Source organism: Heteronotia binoei, chromosome 16 (assembly GCF_032191835.1).
Source record: "Heteronotia binoei isolate CCM8104 ecotype False Entrance Well chromosome 16, APGP_CSIRO_Hbin_v1, whole genome shotgun sequence".
NCBI classification, from domain to species: Eukaryota; Metazoa; Chordata; class Lepidosauria; order Squamata; family Gekkonidae; genus Heteronotia; species Heteronotia binoei.
In genome coordinates, this window is record NC_083238.1 from 62,713,853 (window position 1) to 62,729,449 (window position 15,597).

The 15,597-nt window shown below is 47.3% G+C and overlaps 1 protein-coding gene across 3 annotated transcripts in view; it reads right to left on the minus strand.

Moving 5' to 3' along the window:
* Positions 1-15,597, minus strand: part of IKZF2 (IKAROS family zinc finger 2) — a 138,396-nt gene that overhangs the window by 14,696 nt on the left and 108,103 nt on the right. For all 3 annotated transcript variants that reach the window (XM_060256878.1, XM_060256879.1, XM_060256877.1), the window contains exon 5: positions 7,139-7,276. In XM_060256878.1, coding sequence (XP_060112861.1) covers positions 7,139-7,276 — 138 coding nt within the window. The remainder of the gene's footprint in view (positions 1-7,138; positions 7,277-15,597) is intronic.

Sequence of the window (15,597 nt, forward strand, 5' to 3'; positions counted from 1 at the left end):
AGTGGGCCCTGCAAGAAGAGTCCTGTAAGCTCCAGGAAGACTGGCTACATCAAAGAGGTGTGGCCTAATATGCAAAGGAGTTCCAGCTACAAAAAAAGCTCACATACAATTCTATCTGGATGCTGATTGCAACACAGTTCAGGCAGCAGAAGCATCCAGTGAACCGTCTGGTCTGTTTATTGGTCATTTCAGCCCAGTTAGAAGAAGATGATATTGGATTTATATCCTGCCCTATACAATGAATCTCAGAATCTCAGAGTGGTCACAATCTCCTTTACCTCCCCCTCCACACACACACATACAACAGACACCCTGTGAGGTGGGTGGGGCTGAGAGAGCTCTGACAGAACCTGCCCTTTCAAGGACAACTTCTATGAGAGCTATGGCTGAGCTGACCCAAGGCCATTCCAGCAGCTGCAAGTGGAGGAGTGGGGAATCAAAACCGGTTCTCCCAGATAAGAGTCCACACACTTAATCACTACACCAAACTGGCTGTGATGGACATGGAATTTGTGAAGATCACCACTTGTTCTCTTGATTCCTCTCCCTTCTGGAAACTGAGGCCTTGTGAGGCCCACACTAATGAGGCCATGGCATCCACTGCAAGTCATCATTGACTCAGGGCGCCTTTCCTCAGTTTCTAAAACAAGCAGTTGTTCATCCATTGTTTCAGGAACTATCACTAGAGAAGAATGATGCTGCCTGTTGTTGTCGGATCCCTAAACTGCCCTCGCTGGGAAAGGGAACAAAGAGCGTGGATGCAGAACGATGCCCGGTCTTTCTCGATGACTCCTCTGCTCTTGACCTCTATCGGTTTGGCTCCAGGACAGGCTATCGGGTGGAGACGGCATCAGTGCTTCTGACTTGATCATCTCTGTTTGAATGCATTAAGAAACTAAGCCTCTTTGCTGGATTGATCAGCAGCTGTTGATGCTGTGGACCCCATGCCACCTTGCTGGGGGTATCTGAAGACAGAGAAGGCAGCTGAGAGGTGATACGATCACCATCTTCAAGTCCTTGAAGGGCTGTCCTAGAGAGGATGGGGTGGAATTGTTTTCTGTGGCCCCAGAAGGTAGGACCAGAACCAATGGGTTGAAATTAAAACAAAAGAGTTTCCGGCTCAACATTAGGAAGAACTTCCTGTTAGAGTGGTTCCTCAGTGGAACAGACTTCCTCTTCGGGAGGTGGTGGGCTCTCCTTCCTTGGAAGTTTTTCAATAGAGGCTAGATGGCCATCTGACAGCAATGCTGATCCTGTGAATTTAGGGGGAGGTTTGTGAGTTTCCTGCATTGTGCAGGGGGTTGGACTAGATGACCCTGGAGGTCCCTTCCAACTCTATGATTCTAGGCAGGTAATATGGGATTTACTTTGGATTGGTTTAAATCTTTCTTTATGGATAGGATTTGGCACATGGCTACTGTTTGTTAGCATTAAGAACCTTAAGAAAAAGAGATCTTAAAAGAATGCAAAGAGGTTTTTGAAATTGAGGAAACAGGGGACCTGCAAGGTTTTAAGGAGTGACATGAACCCTTATGTGGGGCAGCACTTGTCCCCTTTCACACACTAGGAAGCCAATTCATACCTTATTTCTCAAACTGATCTAGGAATGGGCACGGGATAGGGGGAAACGTAACCTGTAATGGGCAATCCTCAAACTCACCCCGGTAACATTTAGACCTCAAGCCTACCCAGATCTATTTTGGGATTTCCCAGGTACAGGTAGACTGAATCACCACAAACAAAGCCAGTTTGACAAGACAGCATGACAGGATAGGGGGGGGAAACAACAACACCCGGCTACATTTATAGCAGGAGATGTCACGCCACCTCTTGACCGCTGTCACCTGGGTTCAAGCCGCTCTCACCCAGCAGAGGACAGCAAAGGCTGCTCTTGGGGCTGGCAGCATCTGTCTCTTTATAAGAACTTCAGAGGAGCCCAGCTGGAGCAGACCAAAGCCCATCCTGTTTACACAGCAGCCGACCAGCTTTCTCTAGGATGCTCCAAAGCAGGACCCAGTGCGGAATCCTCCCAGATGTGCTCCCCAGCAATGGATACAAGGAGGCAGATTGCCTCTGGTACTGCAGGGAGTACATATATATGAACACATGAAGCTGCCTTCTACTGAATCAGACCCCCCTCAGTCCATCAAAGTCAGTCTTGTCTACTCAGACTGGCAGCAGCTCTTCAGGGTCTCAAGCTGAGGTTTTTCACGCCTATTTGCCTGGGCCCTTTTTAGTTGGAGATGGCGGGAATTGAACCTGGGACCTTCTGCTTATCAAGCAGATGCTCTGCCACTGAGCCACCATCCCTCCCCTTAGTCATATGAACATATGGAGCTGCCTTATACTTTATCAGACCCTCAGTCCATCAAAGTCAGTCTTGTCTCCTCAGACTGGCAGCGGCTCTCCAGGGTCTCAAGCTGAGGTTTTTCACGCCTACTTGCCTGGACCCTTTTCAGTTGGAGTTGCTGGGGGTTGAACCTGGGACCTTCTGCTTACCAAGTAGATGCTCTACCAATGAGCCACTGTCCCTCCCCATGAATATATGAAGCTGCCTTATACTGAATCAGACCCTGGGTCCATCAAAGTCAGTATCCCTCAGTCCATCAAAGTCAGTCTACTCAGACTGGCAATGGCTCTCCAGGGTCTCAAGCTGAGGTTTTTCATGCCTATTTGCCTGGATCCTTTTTAGTTGGAGATACCGGGGATTGAACCTGGGACCTTCTGCTTACCAAGCAGATGCTCTACCACTGAGCCACCGTCCCTCCCCATGAACATATGAAGCTGCCTTATACTGAATCAGACCCTGGGTCCATCAAAGTCAGTATCCCTCAGTCCATCAAAGTCAGTCTGCTTAGACTGGCAGCGGCTCTCTAGGGTCTCAAGCTGAGGTTTTCCACACCTACTTGCCTTAACCCTTTTTAGTTGGAGATGCCAGGGATTGAACCTGGGACCTTCTGCTTACCAAGCAGATGCTCTAGCACTGAGCCACCGCCCCGCCCCTAATATGAACATATGAAGTTGCCTTCTACTGAATCAGACCCTCCGTCCATCAAAGTCAATATTGTCTTCTCAGACTGGCAGCGGCTCTCCAGGGTCTCAAGCTGAGGTTATTCACACCTACTTGCCTGGACCTTTTTTAGTTGGAGATGCCGGGGATTGAACCTGGGACCTCCTGCTTACCCAGCAGATGCTTTACCACTGAGCCACCGTCCCGCCCCTAAATATCCATCAGAACTACTAGCCATATATTGATACACTAGCGAAGACACTACAAAGAGGTTTCAAGGCCCAGGAAAGGACTGAGTACCACAGTAGCAACAACAGGGCAGAGTCTGGTTCCTGCCCTTGGTAGCCTCTGTCTAAATGCCAGCGTCCTTGCCTGAATGTCAAAGGAGATGCCTTCCTGGTCTTGCTTGTGGCAGCCAGCTCCTCTCCAAACTCATGGCCTGGCTTTAGCCATGGGTCCTGGCCTGCCTTGCCCATTCCATTCCAGCCGCACCTCTGATCCTCTGCTGCACACTTGAGCTCTTGGAGAGTGAGCAAAGCAGGCAGGTGGACAGTTGTTGCCCCAAGGCTCTTGAAGCAGATGTGGCTCCATTCAGACATAACACTGAGCCGTGGTTTTGGCAACCAGGAGCAACTCTTGTGGATATATGTGTGGATCATATCTCATCATTCGCGAGGGGATTTTCATCTTCATTGCCTTGTAAGTTTGCCACAATGTCTGGACCTAGAAACTGTGTCTACTGCCATGCCTGCATACGATGAACTGAACCCATAGTTGGAATTTGCACAATGGGACAAACTGCAGGAGGACTTTTTTTATTAGAAGAAGAAAAAGAAGATATTGGATTTATATCCTGCCCTCCACTCTGAAGAGTCTCAGAGCAGCTCACAATCTCCTTTCCCTCCCCCACCCCACAACAGACACCCTGTGAGGTAGATGAAGATATTGGATTTATATCCCGCCCTCCACTCCGAAGAGTCTCAGAGTGGCTCACAATCTCCTTTATCTTCCTCCCCCACAACAGACACCCTGTGAGGTGGGTGGGGCTGAGAGGGCTCTCACGGCAGCTGCCCTTTCAAGGACAACCTCTGCCAGTCCAGCAGGTGCAAGTGGAGGAGTGGGGAATCAAACCCGGTTCTCCCAGTCTGCACACTTAACCACTACACCAAACTGGCTCTCCAGTATTCCTTCGCATATTAGGCCACACAACCCTGATGCAGCCAATCTTCCTGGAGTTTACAGTAGGCCCTGCACTAAGAGCCTGGTAAGCTCTTGGAGAATTGGCTCCATAAGAGGGGTGTGGCCTGATATGCAAGGAAGTTCCTGCTACAAAAAAAGCCGTGGTTTGCTTGCTGCTGAAGGGTGGTACCGGCTACCATCCCCATTGGGGTACAGGCATGACGGGAGCCACTTCCCACAGGGAAATCTCCTGAAATCCTAAAAATAAAAGCTAAACACATCACAGCCTGCAAAGAGGAAATCTGCAGCTGGAGGAAACTCTTCCACAAATGTGGGAAATTCCACTGAAAGGAGTTTGGGATACTTTCAGTTTGCCATTCACATGTCATTTGACAAGTTTATCACTGCTGCCCTTGTGTAGCCCATTTAACAATCAGCAGCATAAAATTCATATAGCAGCCCACCCCCCCCTCACACATATTGAAACACTTTTGCCAACGAGGGAGACACTGAAAACATGCTCCAACACAATACAGAATGCAATTTAAGAATGTAAGAGCAGCCTTCTGGATCAGAACAATAGTCCGTCTAATCCAGGGGTGTCGAACTCCTGTTATGAGGGCCAGTTCTGACATAAATGGGACATTGTTGGGCTGGCCAATGTGCATCATCAGATGTAATGCCAGTCCTTTCTGATTATAAATACATTTATTTAATAACTGGAAAAAAGTAAAATGTTATGCCAGGTAGCGGAGATATAAACTTTATAAATGTACAGACAACCGCAGCAAATATAACATGCTTAAAACATTAGCACGCTTGCAAATTTTGTTTATTGAACAATCTCTGAGAATGACAACCTCTTTCTCTGAATTATTGCATCAAAATCTGGAGACAATGCCTGTGCCGTAGCAATCCTGAGTATGCTGTTCGTGTGTGTATTTGTAAATTGCAACCCTACTTTTGATTTATTGACATTCATTACAGAAACCCATGGTCAATGCTCTGTGCCCTAGGACCCAGGGGAAAACATGAAATGACTGGGCACTGTGACCTTTGTACAATAAATTGTTCTGTGTGCTGGTCAAGAACATGTAAAGGCACCATGACACAGACTGATGGCTATGTGTTTACATACAAAACTATAATCTTCCCCAGAAAAATAACTGCATTTCCCATGAGGCAGTGCAAGAACAAAGAGACAGCAATGTATAGTGGTCAGTATCAGCCTACTATCTGGGACGCCCAGGTTCAAAATTCAAAGTCTACAAAGGAACACACTGTCTCAGCCTAATCTACCTCACTGGCTTGTTGTTATTTCTCATCTAAATAGTTCACATTGCTTTCCTAATGAGAAAGACTGGATCATGAGGACATTAAATGCAGTGAAAACAGGAGGGGGCAACCCAGTTGCACTCAGGAGAGCCCTGGCAAAATGAGCTTAACACCACACACACACACACTGTGGCTGTGCCAGGCTTTCTCAATCACACAGCAGAGCTACAAAGTCAAGCTTCTCCATTGGCTGAGGCTCCTCCTCCCTTGGAGACGAGGGAGGGGGAAGAGGGAAAGAGCAAGAAGCTGCTTTGCTTGGCTGCCTCAATCACATGGGAGGAATACAAAAATGGTGACAAAGGAAGCAGGATAGAAGGAATAGGAAGCATGCGACAGCCCTGTGATGGCTGGATTAGGTCCATGGACCATCCTGATCAAGTCCATCATCCTGTGTCACACAGAGACCAACGAGTTCCACTGGATGGCCAGCAGCAGGGCAGAGAGGCTGAGGTTGCCCGGAGGTTGCCTCCTGGCTCTGGGATTCAGAGGATTAGTGCCTCTGAATGTGGAACCATGTTCCAGTTGAGTTTGGGCTCACCAGGGCTAGTAGGCATGGATGGACATATCCTCCATAAATCTCTCTAATCCCCTTTGAAAGCTGTTTACTCCTATGGCCATCACAACATCCTTTGGCAGCGAATCCCACATTTTAATCACTCTCTGTGTCAAGTGGTACTTCTTTTTGTCCATCCTGAACCTACTGCCTGCCCATCAGCTTCATTGGAAGCTGCCCTCCACTTCTAGTCTTTTGGGAAAGGGAGATAAAATTCTCTCCACCCCACATGATTTTAGAAACCTCTCTCTTTTCCCCCTCCCCTTAGTCATCTCTTTTCTAACAGAAAAGTCCCAAACACTTCAGCCTTTCCTCAGAGGGAAGATGCTCCAACCCACTAATTTAGTGCTACGGTTGATAACAATTTATTCTAAACACGCAAGAAGCAAGATTAGTGCCAGTCAAATGAAACATTTAATGACACATGAACTATTGTTACATGCTCATACACCACACATGGGGGGCAGAGGATAAGTACCAGTTTCTAATGCACACAAAGCCCCACTGGCAGGCCTCAGATTCAGCAGGAGCTCCCAGGAGCACAGCTCCTGAACCTTTCTGATGGTTCCCCCTTCTTCCTCCCCACCTATCTAGTCCACTGAATACTAGGTGCAGCTGCATAACAATCTCTGGTTTAGGAGAGCGGGCAGCCAGTCACTGGAGACTCCAATGAACCGTGTTCCTGTTGAGTTTGGGCTGTCTCTCCATGCACAGACTCAGAGACCCCTGACTATGGCAAATGGCTAAATCATGAAAAATGCATTTGTATCCTGCTCTTCACCCTTATCAAAATGTTTTATTTCACGACTAACTTTCCTTTGATAGCCAAATGAAACCCAAGGCTGGACTCAGCCTGTATCCTCAGCCTGTAATGCTAATTCTCTAGGCCTGAGGTTATAGTCAGAATCCCAGAGTACACAATCCTACTTATGCCCATCCTCCCATTTCTGTCTTTGGGGGAGGGGGACAGCAGGGCAAAATACATGATTTCGGGAAGGTATAATCACAAGCGCAAGAAGGAAGAAATGAAGACAGCCCTCGGAGGTGGGTCCTCTACTCACCGTGGTGGCTCATGGCTTGTCCCGCAGCCTCCATGCTGACATTTTGAAGGTAGTTGTGACACCGTTCCTTGTGCTCCTCAAGAGAGCTGCGCTGCTTGTAACTCCGCCCACAGTAGTTGCATTTGTGAGGTTTACCCACTAAGGAAAGAGCAGAGGGCGTCATGATAAGTCAGGATCACCGCCATGGTCGCTTGCAGCATCTTGATAACCCTCCTACGAAAGGTCACTTCACCGCCTCATCTCTGCTTCTGCCTCAGCTTTACCAGGGCTTTCTTAGTAGCAGGAACTCCTTTGCCTATTAGGCCACCCCCCCTGATGTAGCCAGTTCTCCTGGAGCTTACAGTAAGCCCTGTACGAAGAGCCCTACAAGCTCTTAGAAGATTGGCTACATTTGGGGGGTGTGGCCTAATATGCAAAGGAGTTCCTGCTACAAAAAAAGCCCTGAGCCTTACTGTACACCACTGCCCTAGCTATTGTTCAGACACACCGTGAACAGACAGCTGCCAGATGCTGCAAAACAACTGTGCCCATACAAGAAGACTCACAACAGTGAAAAGAAATTCACACGCAACTTCAGCAACCCTTTCCTTTGCATCCAAAGAGTGAGGCAGATATTCCAAAACAAGATAAAGAGGAAGAGCCTCCAGCAATTTGGGCAGTATTTCTGGCATACCAGTCAGGGTGGCCATGAACTTCTACCATAGCGCAGTGGTCAACAGCTTAACTTTGTTATACAAGTGCAACATCATAAGCTGTGGTATTGCATCAGGAAAGAAAATCAGTTAGGATGTGATATGAGCATAGCGGTTTCGGACAGTGCAGAAATCCAGCGTGAACCAGAAGGGACAATGACTTAAAAGCTTAACATGCTCCACTACAACCAGACTTTTAGTGTGCGTTTCAGCATGATTTCCACTTGCTGTCTTTTTCAATTACTCTTCTGCCACAGCCTGTATAAATGTGGGTATTGATGGGAAAATCTTTATGGCAGACACTAGTAGCCAGTGTGCAGTGTAGCATTATCATCAGTATATCCACCATACTGAAGAACATAAGAACATGATAGAAGCCATGTTGGATCAGGCCAATGGCTCATCCAGTCCAAGAGTCTGGATCACACAGCCAAACCCCAGGGGCCATCAGGAGATCCACCAACAGGGCCAGACCTCCAGAAGCCCTCCAAGCACCATACCTCCAAGCACCAAGCACTATCACATAAGAACATAAGAGAAGCCATGTTGGATCAGGCCAGTGGCCCCTCCAGTCCAACACTCTGTCACATAAGAACATAAGAGAAGCAATGTTGGATCAGGCCAGCGGCCCCTCCAGTCCAACACTCTGTGTCACATAAGAACATAAGAGAAGCCCTGTTGGCTCAGGCCAGTGGCCCATCCAGTCCAACACTCTGTGTCACATAAGAACATAAGAGAAGCCATGTTGGATCAGGCCAATGGCCCATCCAGTCCAACACTCTGTGCCACACAGTGGCCAAAACCCAGGGACCATTGGGAGGTCCACCAGTGAGGCTAGAACTTCAAAAGCCCTCCCACTGTTGTCCCCCCCCCCAAGCCCCAGGAATACAGAGCATCACTGCCCCAGACATAAGAACATAAGAGAACCCATGCTGGATCAGGCCAATGGCCCATCCAGCTCAACACTCTTTGTCAACACACTGGCCAAAACCCATTGTCCATTGGGAGGACCACCAGCAGGGCTAGGACTCCAGAAGTCCTCCCACTGTTGACCCCCCCCCCCCCAAGCACCAAGAATTCAGAGCATCACTGCCCCCAGACAGAGAGTTCCATCTATATCTTGTGGCTAATAGCCACTGATAGACCTCTGCTCCATCCAATCCCATCTTGAAGCTGCCTTTTTATGGGCCTTGGAAGTTGTTGTAAAAATGCATGGCACAGAACTGCCTTAATCTGTCCAATCTCACAAGAAAAGCAGTGTCTACATAAAACATATTTCTGCTCAAGAAAATATTCAGAAAGAAACAAGTAACATTCACAATGAAATTAATTGAACAAGCTAGCATCTAAGGGAGGAGTGGGGAAATGCTTTGAGTTTAGAGTATTGAGTCCACTGGAAGATGAAGAATTGCAGAAAATCCCATTTGAGACCAAGGTAAGAGGAAACAAGGTGACACAAGTTCTGTGAAACAATCTTTAGAGCCACCTTTAACATCTAATTTTAAAACATGGGGTGTAAAGTACATGTCCCCTGCTTTCTGCTTTTATGGGGGGGGGGGGGTGAGTAAATGTCCCACATGAGGAATGTGGATTCTGTGCCTGCATTGGGAAGAAACAGATCTCTCCATGTAGGATATGCACAACTCCCCTCTTGTATCAACCCAGAAGTGGGGTCGCTTCTGAATGCTGACAAAAGTGGAAACTGCTTTTGAAATCTACAAAATAAAACCCTTGTTTTAAAAAAAGAAAGTAAAAATGACTATAGATAATCTTTAGATGAGGATTTTCTAATTTATTTCTGGCCATTCCGGTGTGGACTATCATGAAATGTCAGTGGCACTGGCGGAAAGACTAGAACGCTTAATAGCACATATTGTTGTTTGATCCCTTTGCTACTTGGCCGGCTGCTGTGTCGACTGTAAAATAACCACTAAAGCTTAAACGTCTCGTTTTATATTTACTGGAGTGAATCGTCAATACACTATGATACGGATGTTTGTTGTACCAAGGATGATCCTAAATTGGCAGCATTTTGGTGCTGGAAAGAATTAAATGACTCTGAAGGGCTACCTAATTTTTGCTCGATTGCTTCTGCTATTATTCAACAATGCAACTCTAAATTGTTTTAAATGGGAATCTAAGGAAGATGTTTTAAAATACAAGTCACATTCCTTTAAAGTAAGTGACCATTTCTGCACTTCAGTCACGGTTTTTGTTCCAGAAGGATAACATTCAACCAAATAACATCAGCATTCAACTACCTTGAGCCTAATGATCTTAACTGAAATTGTCATCTGTTGGAGGTAGATCACAAATAAAGAAGAAGACTGCAGATTTATACCCCGCCCTTCTCTCTGAATCAGAGACTCAGAGCAGTTTACAATCTCCTATATCTTCTCCCCCCACAACAGACCCCCCTGTGAGGTGGGTGGGGCTGAGAGGACTCTTACAGCAGCTGCCCTTTCTAGGACAACTCTTGCAAGCGCTCTGGCTGACTCAAGGCCGTTCAAGCAGCTGCAAGCGGAGGAGGGAGGAATCAAACCCGGTGCTCCCATATAAGAGTCCACACACTTAACCACTACACAAAACTGGCTCTCCTTAGGACCCAGAGGGGACACTAGATGACCCTTGGCTTGTTGGGCAATCTTGGCTATGTGTGCTGTCTCTGGACTCTATGGTATTATGCCCCAAACCTCTTCAGGTTCCACTCCGAACCAAGAGCTGGCAGCCCTACTTTTGGGATGCAAACTGGGCATCAACCTCTTTAGGCAAGTGCCCCCCATCACCTTCCCCCCCACTACTCCACACTCTCTTCTGGGCCATGGGTAGATGGGCAAGCAGTGACAGGGTCAGCCGCCTTTCCCCCACAGCATATGGGTCCTCCCTCCAGCTGCCTTCCTTCAGTAGGAACAAAAGGAAATACTACTTTACACAGAGGGTGATTAAAATGGGGAATTTACAGCCAGAGGATGTTGTGATGGCCACAGAAGTAAAGAGCTTTCAAAGGGGATTAGATGGATTCATGGAGGATATGTCTATCACTGCATACTAGCCCTGGTGACTAAGGGGAACCTCCACAACCAGAGGCACTAACCCTCTGAATCTCAGAGTCAGGAGGCAACATCAGGGGAAGGCTTTGGCCTCTCTGCCCTGTTGTGAGGCAGGATGCTGGCCTAGATGGACCCTCCCTGGTCTGACCCAGCAGGGCTCTTCTGATGTTCTTCTCAGGGGAAGGCCTCAGCCTCTCTGCCCTGCTGTTGGTCCTTCAGAGGAACTGGTTGGCCACCGCGTGAGACAGGAGACTAGATGGACCCTCCCTGGTCTGGTCCAGCAGGGTGGTTCTCATGCTCTTCTCAGGGGAAGGCCACAGCCTCTCTGCCCTGTTGTTGGCTCTCCAGAGGAACTGGCTGGCCACTGTGTGAGACAGGAGGCTGGACTAGATGGACTGTCTGATCCAGCAGAGCTCTTCTTATGTTCTTATCAGGAGAAGGCCTCGGCCTCTGTGCCCTGTTGTTGGCCCTCCGGAGGAACTTGTCAGCCACTGTGTGAGCTATGATGCTGTACTAGATGGACCATCACTGGTCTGATCCAGTAGAGCTCTTCTAATGTTCTTCTTAGGGGAATGTCTCAACTTCTATGCCATGTTATTGGCCCTCCAGAGGAACTGGTTGGCCACTGTGTGAGACACAATACTGGACTAGATGGCCTCTCACTGGTCTGACCCAGCAGGGCTCTTCTGATGTTCTTCTCTGGGGAAGGCCTCGGCCTCTCTGTCCTGTTGTTGGTCCTCCAGTGGAACTGGTTGGTCACTGTGTGAGAAGCAGGATGCTGGACTACATGGGCCCTCACCGGTCTGATCCAGAAGGGCTCTTCTGATTTTTTTTTTGTTGGCCCTCCAGAGGAACTGCAAGGCCACTGCGTGAGTCAGGATGCTTGACTAGATGGACTGTCTGATCCAACAGGGCTCTTCTGATGATCTTAGCCATGTTGTTAGCCATCCAGAGGAAGGTCAGCTGCTATGTGAAACAGGAGGTTGGATTAAATGGCCCCTCACTGGTCTGACCCAGCTGGACTCTTCTGATGTTCTTCTCAGGGGAAGGCCTCAGCCTCTATGCTCTGTTGTTGGCCCTCCAGAGGAACTGGTTGGCCACTGTGTGAGAAAGGATGCTGGACTAGATGGACCCTCAGTGGTCTGATCCAGCAGGGCTCTCCTGAAGTTCTTCTCAGGGGAAGGCCTCAGCCTTTGTGCCCTGTTGTTGGCCCTCCAGAGGAACTGGTTGGCCACTGTGTGAGCCAGGCTGCTGGACTTCATGAACCACTAGTCCAGGGGTGGCCAACGGTAGCTCTCCAGATGTTTTTGTCTACAACTCCCATCAGCCCCAGCCATTGGCCATGATGGGAGTTGTAGGCAAAAAACATCTAGAGAGCTACCATTGGCCACCCGTGCACTAGTCTGATCCAGCAGGGCTATTTTTATGTTCTTATCATGCCTACTGGCTTTTCCACTGAGTAAGCCACACAGAACCAGCAGTCAGGAGGGTCCAGGAGCTTTATGCAACTCTGGGCCTCAAACTTGGTTCCGGCACTTCCTCTCAATAACCCCCACAGCCATAATCTTACTGTCCTGCCTACAGCATATGGAGGTGCTTGGGATTACATCATCTAATTTCATCGGTATAAGGTGTTTTTTTTAACATCAAGGAATATACAGGCGATTTGCCAAGAGCTTGAGGGCCACAATTAATTTGAATATAAATCTTCGTTTATCTGAGGCACACTGCCAAGATGTTTGCTGGAACCTGCACTTTCCTTGAGAGTATAAAGGGCCTCCTTTGTTCTCTTCAGAAGCACTGAGAAAGTGTTCAGCGTGGAAGATACCACAGCCAAAGGAATCCAAGGGAAAGGATGTCAGGGGCATTGAGGCAGAGGAGGAGGAAGAAGAAGACTGCAGATTTATACCCTGCCCGTCTCTCTGAATCAGAGGCTCAGAGCGGCTTACAATCTCCTTTACCTCCCCCCCAAAAGACACCCTGTGAGGTGGGTGGGGCTGAGAGAGCTCTTACAGAAGCTGCGCTTTCAAGGACAACCTCTGCCAGAGCTATAGCTGATGCAAGGCTATTGCAGCAGCTGCAAGTGGAGGAGTGGGGAATCAAACCCAGCTCTCCCAGATAAGAGTCTGCACACTTAACCACTACACCAAACTGGAGGAGGAAGATATTCAGGCAATACTGGTCCCTGAGGATCTAGACAGGTCATGCAATTTGTTTTTGTGTGATGCTTGAGTTGGGTCTGGGGAGCGGTGGAGGAGGGGGTCTTCATCTGGGGGGCTGTGGCAGCTCTAGGCAGCCCTGACTGTGACTCAGTGGTCAGTGAGCAGAAGGTTCCAGGTTCGGCTTCTTGTCTCCCCATTTAAGGGATCTCTGGAGGTAGCCAAGACTCTGGAGAACTGCAATCATTCATGCCGAGCTAAGTGGATCCCAGGGTGTATCAGCAGCTTTCGATAGGCTCAGCAAAGTTCCTGGAAAGTCAAAGGCCACCAGCTGGCATGGTTACACAAAATGAAATCAGAGGAGGAGGCTACAATGTTCTTCTGAGGAGGCTGCTCTGTTCTTAATGAAACAACAAAAGAACCACCCTATTACACCAAAACAAGGGTCTATCTCAGCCCCTCTCCTGTGCCCAGCAGCAGGAAATATTCCCAGTAAGCAGGGCACACAAGTGACAACTCTCCTCTGTGGTTGTTCCTGAAAACTTGGATTCAGTGGTACTCTGCCTCTGAACTTGGAAGTTCCATTCAGCTATCACGGCCAATGGCTATCAAGAGATGCTCCACAAACCTCCTTTCTAAAAGTTACTGGCTATCCTCATGTACTGTGACAGTGAACTCCGTCATGTGTTCCTGTTTCATTGGGCAAGTTCAGTATTATAGATGAACACTTCGCAAAAATGCTGTGCAAACGTGGTATAGCCTCCAGGATCACAAGCTAAGACAAATATGAAATTCATTCTGCTGCATATACTTCTAACCTTATGGAATCAGAGAACTGGAGAGCCAGTTTGGTGTGGTGGTTAAGTGTACAGAGAACTCACTCAGATTCCCCACTCCCCACTTGCAGCTGCTGGAATAGCTATAGCTCTGGCAGAGGTTGTCCTTGAAAGGGAAGCTCCCATGCAAGCCCTCTCAGCCCCACCCACCTCACAGGGTGTCTGTTGGGAGAGGGAGGTAAAGGAGATTGTGAGCCACTCTGAGATTCAGAGTGAAGGGTAGGATATAAATTCAATATCATCTTCTTCAGTTTAGGGTTAGGTAAGCTCACTGAAACTCAGCATGATCTGAATTCTTGCAATTAAAGTGAGATGTGATATGAATTTTAGCATATACGTATATTCTTTTTAAACCCAAAGTGGAATTTAGTGTAAGAAAAGAACAATGAAAAAGTTCTATGATTCTAGCTAGGTGTCTTGCAAACAGCACAACAGAGCAATCTGTCAACAGGACAGAACAGGATAAACCTAAAGATTTTAGGCTAGCAAGCATTTATGTGTCAGGTGCATGTTATGTAAGTATGGTTTGGCTTTTCCATGGACCATAACCTTCGTGAAAATTGTAAGAACAGAATGGAAGCTCTCAAAGAGATTACAATACTACACTTAAGTTCTGAGTATGTAATTCTATAATGAACAGAGATGTTCAGGCTGTGAAAGATCCTTCATTATTCTTGGACCCAAAAGACTCCACCAAAATGGATTAGGTTTACAAACTTATACCTGGTTACTTGGAAGCATGTCCCACTGAATTCAGTTGGACTTATTTCATGCTGTAAACTGCACTATGAAAACCTGTGTTTACACTAAGAACAGCTAGATTCAAGTCCCTTGGCACGAAAGAGACCACCACGATTTAGGAATATGAGCACCTGAGAGTCAAAGTTCTGTTCAGCAAATAAGCTTTGACTCTCAAGGTGCTAATAAACTCAAACCTAGCTGTTCTGCCCTCTGAAATGCATTGTATACTTTAAAATTCATTTGCTCCCAGCATTGGCATGCTTTGTGTCACTATTAGCCATGAAACTGTAAATGTAGATTCAGATTTGCACCAGAACATGCAGAGTGATACGCACATTTGCACTAATTCTAATCATAGAACATATTGCACTAACTCTAGAACCTGCCTTCATATATATGAAATAGCATTTTTCTAAGGGCTACAGGCCTCTGTGATCTTAGCACTAAGCCCTTGAGAACAAAGAAAAAAATAATAATTTCTCTACTAAGGACATTACACATTACAAAGCCCTTTTCCTCTAGCTGAAGCCACATAGTGTATGAAGGTCATTATGTTCTGTAAGCATCCTTTGAAAAGGAAAACACTCTCCCTATCTCTGACCTGGACCCCCCCGGCCTGGAAGGTCATAATGCCCCTACAAAGGTAGAGGTTTTGTTTTTTACACATTTTCTGGAATTGGGCCAAAGAACTCTCTAACCACAGAGTTCCTGGTCCAGATGCCAGACAGGCAGGAATTGGGGGTACAGATCAAAAGACCCTAAAGGGAATTACTTCATCCTGGCTGATCTTTCATTCCCAAAATAGAGATATGGGGTTCATTGAGCCAATAAGAAATAATGAAGAGCCACAGGTAAGGATTCTGGGGCTTACAAACAGGCTGGCCTTTGTTATCAGAAATGTATAAATATTGTGGTTTTAAAAAGATGGCTTTAAGCAAAAACTGTGGATTGTTTTTCCTTCCATATCGATATGAAACTAAA